Source organism: Desmodus rotundus, chromosome 9 (assembly GCF_022682495.2).
Source record: "Desmodus rotundus isolate HL8 chromosome 9, HLdesRot8A.1, whole genome shotgun sequence".
Classification (NCBI taxonomy): Eukaryota; Metazoa; Chordata; class Mammalia; order Chiroptera; family Phyllostomidae; genus Desmodus; species Desmodus rotundus.
In genome coordinates this window covers 42,656,305-42,672,200 of record NC_071395.1, presented here as the reverse complement: position 1 = coordinate 42,672,200, position 15,896 = coordinate 42,656,305, and the positions used below count along the sequence as shown (strand labels likewise).

Sequence of the window (15,896 nt, the reverse complement as noted above, 5' to 3'; positions counted from 1 at the left end):
TCGGGGAAAGTCGATAGGGAGGAGATGTGCTGGTTATGTCCTGTTTGTCCCTCCAGACCCTTCCCCACTCACTATTCTTGGCCGTGCTCTGTGCCCCGGGAGACTGACCCCCGTGGCTTGTGTTGCCCAGGCCTCTTGCCTGGGTTTCATTGTACTGAAGCAATGAAAGGCACCAGGAGGGTCTTTAACCCTTTTCTCTCCCGGTCCCTTCAGGCTGAGGTGGGCTAGTAGCTCCCACTGTGACTACTAGCCCTGCATGCTGTGTCATCTGGGTTAGGCCCTTTTACCCTGCCCACCCAGGGGTTGGGAGAAGAGCTAGGAACCCCCAGGCAGCAGCCTCTACAGCAAATGGGTTACCAGGCCTCACAGACCTGTGGCTGCTGGTGCTCTGGAGCCAGGTGTCATCAACAGGTGGGGGCACGGGTGTAGACACAGTGCTGGTGCTGATGTCCCCGATGATGTTGAGCGCCTCCTTGAGTGCATGGTACATGCGCAGCATGTCATCCCTCCTCTGGGCCTGGTCAGCTGACTCCTCCATGAGGCTGGTCTGGTCTGCCGATGAGTATAAGTAGGCCAGCAGCTCATGGTGGATGAAGGCCTTTGTCTGGGGGCAAGGGTCAGAGAGGTCAGGGCTTCCCACCACACCAACCACGTACTCAGCTGGCTATTCTGACTGGCTGGAAAAGCATCCACCACTCTAGGTAGGTCATTCTTTGTCTTCATTGTAGAACATGTAAGATGTTTAAAACACAGGTGAGCTTTCCACCTAGTTGGCTTCCAAGTTCCTCAGGGATGCTTTCAAGTGTTCTTCCAACACATTTCAGGAGATTCTTATTAAAGGTATTCCTAGAAGCATATCTCTTTTATTGCTATCTTTTCTGCTATCACTTTATCTTCAAACTGGCTTTTGTTTGAAAACTATAGCAAGTCCTCCAATAATGTCCAATGTCATGTGATTGTATCATTGATGAAATTTCCCAGGAACCTAACCCTTATTTATATATGCCAATTAGCCTATGGTGTTTTTAAAATTTGAGTACGGTTGGTATACAGTATTATATTAGTTATATTAGTTTCAGGTGTACATCATTAGCCTATGGAAAAATTGGTTTCCAATTTTTCACTTAAGTCATTTCACTTAAAATTGTAGAACCTAACCACAAAGTTAATTGAGGACTTCCTGCACTAGTTTCTGTTCATTAATTTATACTTTGTTCCTGAATCCTCCCACAGGATACAGCAGTTTTTCAGTTACTTTTCTTGGGATTTCTAGGTAACATTATGTGTACATGATTTTCAACAAATATGAATAATTTTTCCTATTCTTTTTCAATGTTCACACCTCTAAATTATTTTATCTAACTACACTGACTAGTAACTGTACAAGGAAGTTAAATAAAAGTGGAAATGGCCAACTTGTTCTTGCTTTTAAAGGGGATGCTTCCAAAGCATGCTCGTTAAGGTCAAGAGCGGCTTGAGACTGAAATACGTCTATTCGGAGGATATATGACACCTCATAACAGAAGACTCTGCCTATAAATTGTCTATATTGGAAATTTTCTCAAACTTTCAGTATCTGTGAAGATGACCACACTCTATAGTTTCTAAATGTGACTGCATCAGCCATTCAAACATTTACATTTTGAAAAAGTGGTAAAAGGAAAGATAGAACCTAAAGGTACAAAAAGGTACAGCAAAAACTCCTTTGTCCACACTGGCCTCCTTAGTCCCCCTGAATTCTGGGAAACAACGAGAACCAGGTTCGTGTACAAACATCTAGCGATAGCAATGCATATACAAAGTACATGTATTTCCCCTCCTTTTTAACACAAATGGAGTCTTCCTGTATATTGTTATACTCCATATATTTCCACTTAATAATGAAAGTTATTATAAACCTGGAGATTTTTCTCATTCTTTGTTTTTTTTTTTTTTGGTGATGCAATCGATATTTATTAAACGGATTCTATTAAAAGGATAGAGATCTCAAACCTTTGGCCACCACAAGACAATGCTGAAAAGAATAACCACACATATGCTCAGTTGACACATGCACATGGGCAAACGTCTCTGTGCGGGAAATTCCTTAAGTAGAACTGCAGGGTCAAAGCACACATGCATTTTAAATTTCAGGCCATAGAACCACTTACATCATAAGTTTCATCTATCTGTGAAGGATATACCAGGACACCCACAAAACTGAACACTGATCCCCACTGAGGAGACTGTGAAAACCGGCACGAAAGGGAAGGGACTTGAGCTTTTTGCTTTAGGCCCTGTCATAGTTGCAGCTCTTATAGTCAACACAAATCAAACATGGTCTACATAGCTTTCTGAGCACCTACCGCCAAGCAGAAGGCCTAAAACGGGAGGCAATTGGTACAGCTGCATTTTGCAAAAGAGAAACCCAAATGAGAGGCTTGCAAGCCCCAGGGCAAGCAGTTCCTGCTGAAAGTAAAGGTGGGCTGGGCTGCAGGCCATGAGGAGGCCAAGGCTGCCAATACCAGGCTACAGCCGGGAACAGACTCAGCCTGGCTTTCAATCCCGCCTCCCACTTTTCTGAGTGTTGGAGCAGGTTTCCTGAACTCTCTGGGCCTCCATTTTCCTGTCTATAAAATGGGGGTGATAGCAATCCCTCTCCTAGGGTTATTGGAAGACTAAACAAATTAATTCAGAGGACGCTCACATGTGTCACGTTAGCTTGAGTTACCTGATAAATGGGAGTGTGAACCCTGTGTGGCCTGCACCCTCCAATTTCGTGGAAGAGGCCGGCAATCCAGATTTTGATGTTTAAACAGTGGTGACTGACTCTAATCCCCCAGCCCCTGCCTGTGACTAGAGGCCCTGCGGGGGCAGACACTTACGTTGTTGATCATGAGGTGCATGATGGTCTTTGGCATGAGGTCACGGATGGACTTGTTGATGATAGCCACGTAGGAGTCCACCAGGTTTCGAATGGTCTCCACCTGGCGCTCCAGCTGTGGGTCCATGGAGAAGGTGTTCTCCTGAATTCCATCCTCGTTTTCTGCCTATAAGGTAGCAAAGATGGTGAGGGGTGACTATAGCCTAAGGAGAGTGTGGGGAGCCCCCCTTCCCTAGAAATTGCTTTCCCTGTCCCACCCACAACTAACCCTCCAGGGCTGGCTCCTGATGGCTGTGTAGGCACCATGTGGCCCTGTCTGCCCCTGGCCTGAGCTGCCTGGACCTGGGGTGACCAGAGCCCAAAGCCGGCTAGATCCTCTTGAGGATTGAAATGTGTTCATTTGGGGACTGAGGGCAGTCATGTTCACTCTACCTCAAAGAGGGAAGGAGAAGAGAGAACAAAGCAGATGGGATCCCAGTCCCTATTCATCCCTGTCTTTGGCTTCAGTTGGAGAACCTTCTGGGCCCTGATGACAAAAAATCCTCCTCCATCTTTCTGTTTTGTTTGCTTGAGGATATGGGCTATATGCCTTCAGTGAGTTCTGGCAAATACAGTCTGAAAATGACCCATCTTGTGAGACCCCAGCTCCCTTCCTCCCCCAGGACGGGGTCAGCTTAGCCAAAGGTGTACTGGCGGGGCAGGGCGCGACAACTGCTCACCTGGTCCTTCTCAGGGTAAACACCAGCTCGGAGGAATGAGGCCTTCCAGCTGTCCACGTCCTCCTGAGAGTCACAGGCCAGCTCAATCTGCCGCAGGTCCTTGTAGACATTCCTATGACCGAAGAGAGAGGCACGTGTTCGACCTTGACTGTGGGCCCAGCTCAGGTGTAGTGAGCTCTGGGGTCTGAGTGACTGGGATTCACACTTGACCCAGACAGTCACAACCACAGGCCCCAGGAGGGTGGCAACATCTGCACCCTATTCTGTCCCACAGGGCAGGCACAGCTGAGATGACCAAGCTACCCCAAAGTCTTTGTGAGATGTGGGTGTGAGGTTAGGCATGGCCCAGTGGCAGAGCTCTGGCCAACTGGTGTCAGTGAGTGGCTTCCCTGAGGGACTTCTGGAAGGAGTCTCGGAGGGAGAGGCATGCCTTTGTTACGTCTCCCCCTCTTCCCTGATGCCTGCAATTTGGGTAGTCATCTTGGACAAGGAGGAGGAAGGCTGAGGAATGGAGGGATTGGGCCCAGGTGCCTGTGGAGCTTCCTCACCTGCCCTGGATGGTAAAGTCTTAACTTGATTTATATAAAAAAACAAGAACATCTACCTCATTCCTGCTACTGTTATTTTGGGTTTTCTGAACTTATAAACGATCTATCAGGTTATATCTTCAACCCCCTCTACAGGAGGGCTGACACAGGGCCAGGGTGGTAGGACAGGTGCCCGATGTCACTCAGCCAGAAAAAGCTTCCCAACAGGTCTGTCCCACTGCAGGGCCCAGGTTGTGTGGGCAGAGGAGGGAAGATGGTGAGGCTAAAGGAGCTTTAGAAGCTTTTGAAGCCAGCTGATGTCCAAAGTAGGTCTTTGGGGCAGCTCAGAAAAAAGCAAGACAGAGCTTTTCCTACACAAATCAGGGGCCTCAGCTGGAACTGGTGGTGCAGATGAGCAGTGGGGTGGTGGTCCTGGGGCCAGCCAGGAGGATGTCATTCACCTGCCAGCTGCTCATGAATAGCCACTGGGTCTTGCGTGATACCTGTTGATCCAGGTGGTTCCTGGTTCCTGGGTGAGGGTGTGTGTTTGAGTCTGGGGGGACTGCCTTTTTTTGTGCTAAATAAAGTCTCCCACCAACACCCCAGGGGACAGATTTCCCGAGAGCCTTCTTGTCCCTTCTCTTCTCCATCTACACTCACTCAGGGATCTCATTCTGTCTCATGACTATAAACACCACCATGCAACCACAACTCAGCAATTCACACCCCTTCATGAAGCCTGTACTGACCCAGCTGCCTCCCTAGTCCCTACAGGCCTCTCCCTCAGAGTGGCTCAAACCCAGCTCCTGACTGTCCCCTAGCCTGTCCCACCTCCACCTTCCTCATCACAGCCAATGGCAGCTTCCTCCCTGTAGGAGCCAGAGGTCACTAGCAATGCCTTTCTCTCTCCACACCCACACCAACCAGGAGTTTGGTAAACTCTACTGGAATCTGCCCCCGCCCTATGACCTCCACAGAACCTGGATCCAGCCCCACCATCTCCCACCTAGGCCAGCACAGTCTCTTGATACTTGGTTCCTAGGATCCCACCACCCCCCATGTCTGTTTTTCTTTTTTAAAATTTTTATTTATTATTTTTAGAGGAAAAGAGAGAGAATTATACACTTGTCCCACTTATTGATGCATTCACTGGTTCTTTTTTAAGATTTTATTTATTTATTTTTAGAGAGGGGAAGGGAGGGAGAAAGAGACAGAGAGATACACTGATGTGTGGTTACCTCTTGCACATCGCCAACTGGGGACCTGGCCTGCAACCCAGGCATGTGCCCTGATCAGGAATCGAACCAGCAATCTTTTGGTTTGCAGACTAGTGCTCAGTCCACTGAGCCAGACCAGCCAGGGCTCACTGGTTGATTCTTGTATGTGCCCTGACTGGGGATTGAACCCACAACCTTGGTGTATCTGGAAGATTCTCTAACCAACTGAGCTACCCAGCGAGGGTCCCATGTCTGCTTCTCCCACTGCCACCAGAGGGCGCCTGCAAGCACCTTAGTCAGGTCCTATCCCTCTGTTTAGACCTTTCCAGGGCAAAAAACATCATTTCATCCCAGTCTCTGCCCAACCACCCACTGAAAGTGCCCATGGCATTTTTGTTTCTCCTCTGACTCCCTTTCTAGAACATGATGCCCTAGTGCAGGGACTATAAATACACTTCAAGTGCTGAGTGGATGCTGCTGAATGACTGAAGGAAGTCATCAGTCTCCACCCTGGGACCCCATGGGTGCTCACCTCTGCTCGGTGTTGAAGATGGCGAAGACATGCTTGTTGGACATGAAGCCCTTTTCCACGTCACGGATTTTGAGGTTGTCCAAAGGCAGCATGTACTTCTTCTCTTTCTCCTGAGGGTGGAAGGGCACGGGTCACCCTGTGCTATTTAACTGAAGACCTGAGGTTGCCCAGGGCTGGACTCTACCACAAGGACCACTGCCAACATCTGATGTGTCCCATGTTAGTCATTGCACTCAGATGGACTCATCCGTCACTGCTGCCCCCTTGCCCCAGCCATGCCGGCCTCCTCGACATTCCCTGAACATCCTCAGCAAGCTCCTATCCAGGACCTTTGCACATCTGGGACCTCTGCCTGCAACACCCCATGCCTCTGCGGCTCCCTCCTTGCATCCTCCACATCTTTGTGCAGAGGAGACCCCCTTGGCAAGACCTGCCCTGACCCCAGCCCACCACCCTACTGGCCCCACTTCTCCCCTTGGTGCTTCCCGTCACAACACAACACAACACTCTATCTTGTTTATTGAACTAGGTTGCAGTCTGTCACCTGGACTGACTCCTCAGTTCCTGGAGGGCAGGGACTCCTGTCCATTTTGGTTACTGCTGACACAGGGGATACTCAAAACTGGCCAGCTCTCATTCTCCCCAATTCCAACCACTTCTCTCCTCTGGGCTGAGGGAATGAACCGTTAACTCAGCTGCTGCTGCCTCACAACGAGCGTGAAAGTGAGCTACCATTTATAGAGGGAGACAGAGGCACAGAGAGGGGTAGGCAGGAGATCAGGAGCAGGGCTGGGGTTTCAGATGATCCAGGAGCTGATGCCTGAGCCCCAAAGCCACAGAGGACACGTGTCACTTACTTCCTAAGAGGAGTTCCTTTTAGGAAGTATCTACTGATGGCTGCTGGGGAAGGCAGCCCAGGGGGAATGGGTCCTTTGGCCAGGAGTGTGGGCTTGGCAAGTGGCACTCTGGAGCCCACTGCTCACCCAGTCATCAGCTAAGCATCTACAGGGCCGGTGCATCACTGTTAGTCCTCAAAGTAGCCATGTGTGCATATGTACTTGCTATCTAGGTTTTTACATCAGGAAACCAGAGCACGGCACCAGGGTTCCTGGCTCCCACACCCAGGTGATCCACAGCAGCTTGAGGACCAAGGACGGACATGAAGTGCTGCTCCTCCACCAGCTCACGGAACCCTCCCTGAGCCCAACCGGGATGCATCTGCTCAGGGAGGGGAGCTGGCTGCCAGGGCCACAGAGCAGGTGCAGTGGGCCACAGAGGGACATGTGCCCCAAATTAGATTCTCTCCTCAGCTCTCCCAGCCTTTCACCTCCTGGGTGACTTAGGAGGAGAGACCTGCCCCCTCACCCAGCAGTTTACTTCTTTCCACCTCTCAGGTCCTTGTGTGCCAGAAAACCCCAGAAAGAAGCCCAGAATGGCTGCTGCTTTCAAATTCAAGAGCAACCACAGTGATGGAGGGGCTCCCTGGTGAATGGGTGCCGGCTTGGAGTTTCAGGACTAAAGACAGAGCAGCGGGAGCTTGCGTCAGGCTTGGTGTGTGTGTGGGCTGTCCTTCAGCACTGGAAGCAAGAGCTTGCCCTCCCTAACCGTGTGCCCTTGGGCAAGCCACTTCCACTCTGCCTCAGTCTCTGCCTCTGTCAAAGGCAGACAGGAGTCTTGCCCTCCTTGTTTGAGGTGAGAATTGACACTCCGTGTGAAAATGCTGAGCCCCAGAGCCAGTGCTTCTTTTGTCTTTCTCTCTCATGGTCCCAAGGTCAGCCTACCAAGCTCTGGACTAGGAGGAAGAAGGACACAGAGGCTCTCCAGGCCTCCAGACCAAGCATCAGAGAGGCAGGGAGAGGGGCCCAGTGCCCCGGAGGATGGGAGTCCCACCCTCCCATTCAGGCTCCAGACTTGGAGCCTAAGACAAGAAGGGTGGTGAAGAAAGGGTATACCAGTGGTCCCAGGAAGTTTTGGGAGCTTTAGAAGGGGTCAGGGCGGGAGTTCCTGACTAGAAGTTTGTGGAAAGGCCTTCACTGCCCCCACTCTGCCGTGTCATGAGGCAGGAAGCTTCTAGTCAGCCGGCCAGGCCAAGTAACTGAGTCACAGTCCTTCTGGACCCCGAGCAAGACGCCACATCTGGAATTGTTTATAGTGAGATTCCGCCCAGAGCAGAGCGGCTGCCTTCCTGATGCTGCCAGCAAGCCAGCGTGCACACACACACGCACAGCCGCATGTGTGCCCGCCCCCACGCCGACCCCCAAGGAGACTGTCTCCCGCACGAAAGAGGCCAAGGACTCAAACCCTCCTTCCCACCCCCCCTTCCTTAGGACTTCCTGAAAACCCACAACTTGCTCCAGATGCAAGCCAGCCCAGCCTTGCCACGTCAGAAAAGCCAGAGCCGATTGTCACGGGTGGAGCAGTGGCTTCCTTGCCTGCTTAGAGGTGCTGAAGCATGGTGGCTCTGCCGCTGCCTGGGGGGCCCGCAGGACAGACAGCCAGCCCCGCCAACCCAGTGTTCAGACTACCTGTTCAGGGGGCTCTGAATGTGTACAGTAGTCTGCACATTGGTTAGGCTGGGCTCGGGCCAGCAGCACGTCGGGACAGTGGCCCCCCAAACTTGCTGCCATCCCACAGAGAGGCAGAGCCAGAGGTGAGTGTCATCGCCCACCACCCTGTTTCCCACTGGGGTGGAGACCTGGATGGAAGGTTCTGGAGTCCAGAAGAAGGGCCCGGGTGGGGGAAAAGGCTCTAGGGAAAGGCGGAGGGGGCCCCAAAACCAGTTGTGAGGTTAGGGGCCTTGGATGAACCATCCCCCTATTCCTACCTCTTGCTGTAACCACCTCTTCTTGTTTAATTTTTAAAATAAAGAAATGGATATCTTGCCCCTCTCTGAGCCTTCTCTAAGGAGGCTTGGCCCCAGGGGTGGCTGCAATGTGTGACTCTGAGGGTTCCGGCTGGGATCCTAACTTGGGCAGGGGCACAGAATTTCGCCCCCTACCCCTCCGGAGCTGAGCCTGCTTTGTGTCTGGAGCACACACAAGGCCCCTTTCACACAGGCCTGCTGGTTCTCATTACCACCGGCGAGCGTTCGACCCCCCTCCCAACACTTCCCTGACTCTGGGGCCCCAATGGAGAGCCTGGGGCTCCTGCTTTCAACCCCCAGGTGAGAGGTAAATGAAGGGCCTTTCCTGAAGTTCACGAAGAGAAGCTTGAAAATTGAACTTGCAATGGCGACAAGCAGTGAACCAGGCTGAGGGTGGGACCCCAAAGCCCCTCTACAATGGCCCAAGGCCAGCACCAGACCCTGGGGACCCCTGAGCCCAAAGGCAGGGAACAGCCCTGAGCTTGCCTGACAGCTGACAAACCACAGAGCAGGCTGGGTTTCAGACTGTGGGGGCGGAAAGGGAAAAAATGTGAAAACGTCACCCCACCCCTCACTCGGCCATTTTAGGGAGGTGATGTGGCCACAAGGGTTCCTTGAGGAATGCCTGGTCTCACCCTCCCTCCACATCCAAACCCATGAAGTTGCAGGGTCCTGGACAACCCCCTAACTTTGTAAAAACAGCCACCTAGACAGGGTCCCTCCCTTCGGGGGACTCAGAGCTCCTGAGGTATCTAGAACACCCAGGGGCATGTGTCTGGCTTCGTGGAAGTGGGATGATTTCACCCCCAAACACCCTCCCTTGGAGGAACACACACCTGGCCTGGGCTGTGGGGCACTGGTCCAGGCTGGGGCTGAGGAGTGTCTTGGGTCAGGGAGCTGGTGCCCTTTACCCACCCATGGGACCCCTTCTCTGCTCTGCGACACGGGGCAAGTCACTACTTAGAGCCTGTTTTCTCACTGACAAAGTGTGAGAATTTCCTGAGGAGGAGGGTCCCCTCCACGGAAAAGTGGCCTCAGAGGGCTTCATACATAAAAGAGCCAGCTAGGGGCCACAACAGAACTCTACCTGCCTTATCTCTGAACCAGGATGGAAATACACATAATGGGGCCCAGGGAGACTGCCCATCCTGGGACAGTGTCAGCTGCCAGTGAGGCCTCTGGTGCGGGCCACTTCTGAAGGGGGTCCTCCCAAACCCCTGAGGGGAGGAAAGCCAGGAGGGGAGGTTCCAGGGGTGACCAGAGAAGCTTAACTTCTCCGAGGGCACCTGGGCTGGCTATGCCCTCCCAGACGAGCAGGACACAGTGGCCGTGTGACTGGATCCTGGTCAGAGACACATGAAGAGGGCAATGCATTCATGTTCTTTGTGACACCCTTATTTCCCTTCTTGGGGCTGCTAGAGGCCACATGGTGACAGGCACAGGGGCAGCCATCTTGGACCATGAGGGGAGCCATGTGGAAAGGCGGCAACAGAAAAAGAGAAGCCTAGGCCCCGGGCAGCCTTGGAGCACAGGGCCACCAAGCTCACCAAGGATACGTACAAGAAACAGACTTCTGTCTTTGCAAGTGCCTTCATTTTGGGCCTATCACAGACTCCTAACACTGCTCTGGCCAACAGGAAGAGCCTGTGGGTCTCTCAGAAGGCAACCACGGAGAATGGCAGGAACACGGTGCCCCTTGCTGGCAGCCTTGATCCACGACAGCAGTAACAGGAACCGAAGGAATGCCTTCACAGTTATGTTGTTCCACCAAGGGAGAAGCAGGCCAGTCAGGATGGGAGTGCGTGCCACAGCAGAGGCAGAGGGAGAGGGGGCACTGGGACAGCAGCGCCAGCAGTGCTGCTCGGGAGGGGCTGCGCGGGGCAGGAATGCCCTCGCTCCCGGCTCCAGGCCTGCCCCAGGTCACAGAGACAGCAGCCCAGCAGCCTGGCTGTGAGCCTGCATCTTTGATCCCAGGCTGCATTCCCTCTGAGCACCAGAACCTCCCCTTGCTGTGCCTTTGGAGGCTGGGGTCAGTTTCCAGCCTGCTGATGGCTCCCGCCCCCATTTCCCTTTCTTCCATTAGGCTGGACCCCACAGTGAGCCACGAGGGGCTAGAACAAGACGTGCAATGCCTGGCACACCTTCCATCCCTGACTGTTACCATCCTAGTGGTAAGCTCTAAGGCACAGTGGTGCTCAGAGAACCTTTCCTGAACAAACCAGTAAGCAAGTCAGTGAATGAGGAAATCAGTGAATGAACAGTGAGCAAGCGAGTGACAAGTGAGCAACCACCGCTCTCACGCTATGGCCTTGTCCCTGGCAACCACTCACCTCCTCATCCTTGTACCAGGAGAGAGACTCGGCTGTCAGCACAAACCAGTACTCCTTAGAGCCGCCCTTCATCAGGCTGATGTTGTTGATGGTTAGCCAGCCTCTGCGGATCACCTGGGGAGAAGGGCACAGCTCAGTGGAGGACCTACCACCCAGCCCAGCCCACCCCCAGCACGGCAGCCAGGCCCTCGCCCCAGCAAGGTAGGAAGCCAGGGACCAAGGCAGACACATCCAGCCCAAAGACAGCCAACCCAAGTTTGCTTTGCTGCAATCACTTTCCACTGGACACCAGTGTGGGGCACTTGGGTGGATAGTCGCCAACTCACACGCCCAGGCTGAGGTGACAGGGAACATGGCCCCTGGGGTTAGGTTGAGTTAGCACAGATGGCAAAAGGTATGCCTGCTGAAATGGGCCCAGAGAAGGAATCCTGGGCTTGTGTGCGGGGCCATGTCACATGGAACGTGACACTGGAAGTATTGTAATTAGGGTAGGATGGTGCCACTGGGCCCTGCCCCTCATGCCCTCTGGAAGGTAGCTATCAGTGGAAGACTGGAGGAGTCACCCACACAACGAAGTAGCTCTTTCTCTCTCCTCTTTCAGGAGCCACTGGCAGAGGCTCAGTTTGTAGCCTTCACTCTACTCTCTCCTCTGCTGGCTCAACTGCTCGGCTGACCAGGGCAGATGCTTAGGGGGCACAAGTACCTGCTTTGACAGCCCCCGCTCTGGGGCTCCTTTCCCCATGGGCTCTTTAGGGAGTATGAAGATGAAGGGACGCCTCCATCCAGAGCCCTGGGGATGAAGGTTTGAGCCCACGGGATCTGCAGGGAATATTCTCCATGCTGGACTCAAGCCCGATGATCCCAGTTTTCTCTGCCTGACACATCAGGCTGAGACACCCCCTGGGTGGGGGTCATCAGGCAGTGGCTATCACCTGAGTGAGAGGCAGAACCCAGGCCTGCGTGGAGAACTCACCTGACAACTAAACGCAGGCAGCCTCCTGGGCCATAGAACCATGTGTGGGCCAGAGCCCCCCATCATTCTGGACTGGGGACCTTGGGGCAGCGGGAAGCATGTGCAGGCACAGGCAGCACTGCCTGGGACCAAGGCAGCAACAGACTAGGCCTACCTGCAGAGGGTGGGTTGCGAGTGGCCACAAACAGCTGGGAAGAGCTGGTGTTGGGAACCCAGATTGGGGTGGAGCACAAGTACCCTAGATGGGGCTTTGGGGATACTTCCGGGGCCTACATGCCTTCCTAGAAGGTAGCTACCAGGAGGGGCCAAATCCTGCCCAATCTGACCTGCCCCCAACCCTGCACAATCTTAACAGTGACCAGCCCCCAGCCCTCTGCCCTCCTGGGGCCTGACTTAGGCTCTCGGCCTCAGAGTGTAAAGACTGAGGTGGCCGCAGAGCACCCAGAGATCACTGCACTGTGCAGAAGCCTCTGCCCAGGCTGGAGATAGGACGAGACACCACCTGGAAGCCCTTGTTAAGCGGAGGGCATAGGCTTCTCCCTCCCTGAGACGAGACAGCATTTTGGAGTCTTTCTGCCAACAGGGAGCAGTGACATCTGGCACCTGCCCAGCCACAGGCTGTCTGGTGGGCAAGGGGGCAGAGATTATCAGCACCATCAAGGTCATGGTATCTTCCCTGGCAGCAGGGTGACCAACTCACCCCAGTTTTCCCAGGATCCCCAGTTTAGCACTAAAAGTCTCAAGTCATGGAGATAGCCTCAGTCCTGGATAAAGCAGGAAGGCTGGTCATGCTGGGGGCAGGGATGGTCTCCACACTCACTCAGGCCCAGGGCCCTCCTGCCTAGGACCCAGGGAGAAGCCCCTGCACCTGGCCACACATCCAGCCCCAGAGCTCCGGGGCTCTGCTCACACCTGTTACTCCACTCCCCTAGGGGTAGGTGGGGCATATCCTGGCCAGCCCCACAGAGTGGATATTTCTATCTAACCTTCAGGTCAGTCATTGATTGACAGCCAGAGGAGGGAGGATAAGGGCGGTGGAAAGACAGGCTGTTAGTGCTTGCCAGAGAAATCCTCCCATGGGCAGACCTCCACACTCTGGGGCCCAGCCTGGATCCAGAGTGGAAAGGGGCAGCTGTGCCCCATTCACCCCTTCCCTGGTGGTCTGGCTTGTCTGCCTCTACCCTCGGTCAATAGAGGTCTGAGCTGGCAGGCAGGGCCCTGGCTGTGCTTCAGGGTGTGTGTACATGAGGCAGGGCCTCGGCAGGAATGACACACCTGAGTCTCGGGGGCAGAAGGTTGCTTGTCAGACCTGCAGAAGCCCCTGAGAGCTGCCTTCGAGCCACCCAGAGAGTTGCCTTCATGGGCGCTTGACTGGGGTCAGAGACAGAACCTCAGCCTGGGAAGGTGCAGGGCTAGGTCTAGAGAAACAGGAGCACTTGGGCCTGCTCATTCAAAAGGCAGATTTGTGCCCAAGGCGATTGGGCTCAGAACGAGATGGGACAGGAGTACGGTGGGCAGGGGAGACTGAAGAGGCAGGCAGCACTCCCACATTTAACAGGGCACAGCAATAGGCATGCTGGGGTGGGAGAACAGGCCACAGGGACAGCATGGGCAGCAGGCAAGAAGCAACAGAGCTGGGGCCCACCAGCAGGACAGACCAGCCTCCCAGATGAGGGTCCCAGCCCTAGTCACCAAGACAGATAAGGCAACCATGGCTGGGAAACCCAGGACCCCTGGGCTGTTTAGAGGCAGGAAATCATTCAAGTTCAAAGAACGTTGGAAGTGACATGTGGGAAAGTGGAATCAGGGGGGTAAGGACCAAGGATAATCCATTCCTCTTTCTGTATCTTCCAAGAGAATTCTAGGCCCTGGGCATAACTGGCAAGATCCTGGGGTCTCTAGGAGATGCCTGCCAGAGGGCAGCAGTGGGACCCAGTGCCTCAGTGGCTGGTGGTGGCAGACTATCCCAGAGAAGGAGGCAGCTGTTCGGGTTGGAGGCCCAGGCCATGCTCGCCAGGGTGGAGGGCTGAGGCTGAAGCCAGCTGCCTGGAGGCAGACACCTTGAAAAAAGCTCAACTCTCAGATGTGAACAGCACCTGCTCCCCCCTAGGCTGGGCCACGCAAGGAGAGGTAGTATAACCCACAACAGGGATGGCAAATACCACTCATGTGGGGGCCACACCCATCAACGAGTAGGAGCTGCCTGAAGTCCTATGGTAAGAATTCTAGGTTCAGTGGGAAAAAATGCTGGGATCAACAAGTGATGTCTGCCACAGGCAAAGGGTGCAAGTAGAACAGAGCAGCCTAATCCATCATATATCTGCCATGGAGGCAGGATAGTGGCAGCATCCAATAGAGAGTCACCTCATCAATTAGTCATATCTATCATGGGAGTGTGTCACATACAAAGCTATTGTGTGGAAAAAAATTCCCTGGGCAGTTAGTCACATCTTCCATAGCATGGGAAGTGGTGGCATGCTTAGGAATAAATGCCAGGATTGGTTAGCAGTGTCTGCCATGGGCACATGACAGGGGAGAGGCACAAGGGAAAGAGTGCTAGATCAATTAGTAATGTCTGCCATGAGCGCAGGAGGGGAAATTTTCTGCATGGTGCCGTTTGCACTGGAGACAAAGTGGCGGCAGTGACAAGTTCCAGCAGAGCTTGAGCAAAATGTTTCCTGAGAGGGATGTGAAGAGGGAGGGGAGGGATATTAGCCAATTATTTGCCATCCCCGACCTACAGGAAACCAAGTCATCATGTCAGGAATGGGCTGGAAGGGTGGGCCTCCCACCAGGGCGGTCGGGTTAGTGTTTGCGTTAGTCAGCTAATGCCCAGGACAACGTGACATTGGGCACAGGCGGGGGGTTTAGGTTAGCTTGATTTTTAGTTGTTTTTTTTATTTTGAGGGGAAGGGAATGTTAAGGGGTGGGGGATCTCCACCACTTCTACATTCTCTAATGTTTGCTACCACGCTAAGTGGGTACTTACCAAGATCTCCCCCTTTGAAAAGGCAAAGTTAGGATTGTGGGTAAATCAAAGAAGAGCAGGCGGAGGAAAAGAGACATAAGGGACATGAGGGGATGGAGAAAAAGCAGGAAAGGCACAAAAATGGGAGGAGAGAAGAGCAGAGAAAAAAACAGCAAAAGAAAAAAATTACATGCTATTAATTATACTCATGGTGTTAATATTTAATTCATTATCATCTCCCAAAACAAAAAAGCAACAACATACATATTATCTACAAGCACAAAAAATCATGCAGTGATTACACCCTTCTTTTCCAGAGGGCTCTATAATCGTGCAAGATAAATAGCAGAGCCCCCATCCCCACCCCCGCTGCATGATGTGGAGAAGCAGGGGATATTGGTAGAAATTTTTGCCAAGATGAATTTCTCAAAAAAAAAAAAAAAAAAAGTACCTAATACTGGTAAATATAAAGCTGTTCTTATTTCACAGGCCTCTGGCTGGGGCACAACATCAAGGCAGAAACCCGTGTGTGGCTTAAGGTTTCCCCAGGTGTGCAGTCAAACCACCCCACAGGCCTCTCCAGAAGGGCTTGTCACAACACCGCCTCCCACAGGCTCCAAGTCTTTGGGGCCAAAAACCCAATTCGGCTGCTGACACCATGGAACTGGGCTGCCCTGAGGGGGTCAAGTTCTAACCATGGTCTTGGATAGGGCCTTACAGATAGAGCCTTGCAAAATCTTCCCCCTCAGCCTGCCAGACCTTGGTTCTCAGACCAGTTTCCCAAAGCATCAAAACCGAAGTGTACTCGAGAGGCTGTAAGGGTGAGGATCTGGTGGGGCATGCACACGCCAGGTGCCATCTCAAGGCTCAATCGTTTCTTAGGGCCCTTCCATCCCCATCCCCG

General features: G+C 53.1%; 1 protein-coding gene across 8 annotated transcripts in view; it reads right to left on the bottom strand.

Moving 5' to 3' along the window:
• Positions 1 to 15,896, bottom strand: part of DNM2 (dynamin 2) — an 87,997-nt gene that overhangs the window by 3,152 nt on the left and 68,949 nt on the right. For 6 of the 8 annotated variants that reach the window (XM_024556795.4, XM_045192521.3, XM_024556791.4 and 3 more), the window contains 6 exons: positions 15,014 to 15,025; positions 11,052 to 11,165; positions 5,859 to 5,968; positions 3,583 to 3,694; positions 2,865 to 3,029; positions 372 to 604 (listed from right to left, as the gene is read on the bottom strand). In XM_024556795.4, the coding sequence (XP_024412563.1) occupies positions 372 to 604; positions 2,865 to 3,029; positions 3,583 to 3,694; positions 5,859 to 5,968; positions 11,052 to 11,165; positions 15,014 to 15,025 (746 nt within the window). The remainder of the gene's footprint in view (positions 1 to 371; positions 605 to 2,864; positions 3,030 to 3,582; positions 3,695 to 5,858; positions 5,969 to 11,051; positions 11,166 to 15,013; positions 15,026 to 15,896) is intronic. The other 2 variants (XM_024556797.4, XM_024556792.4) reach the window with 1 other exon arrangement.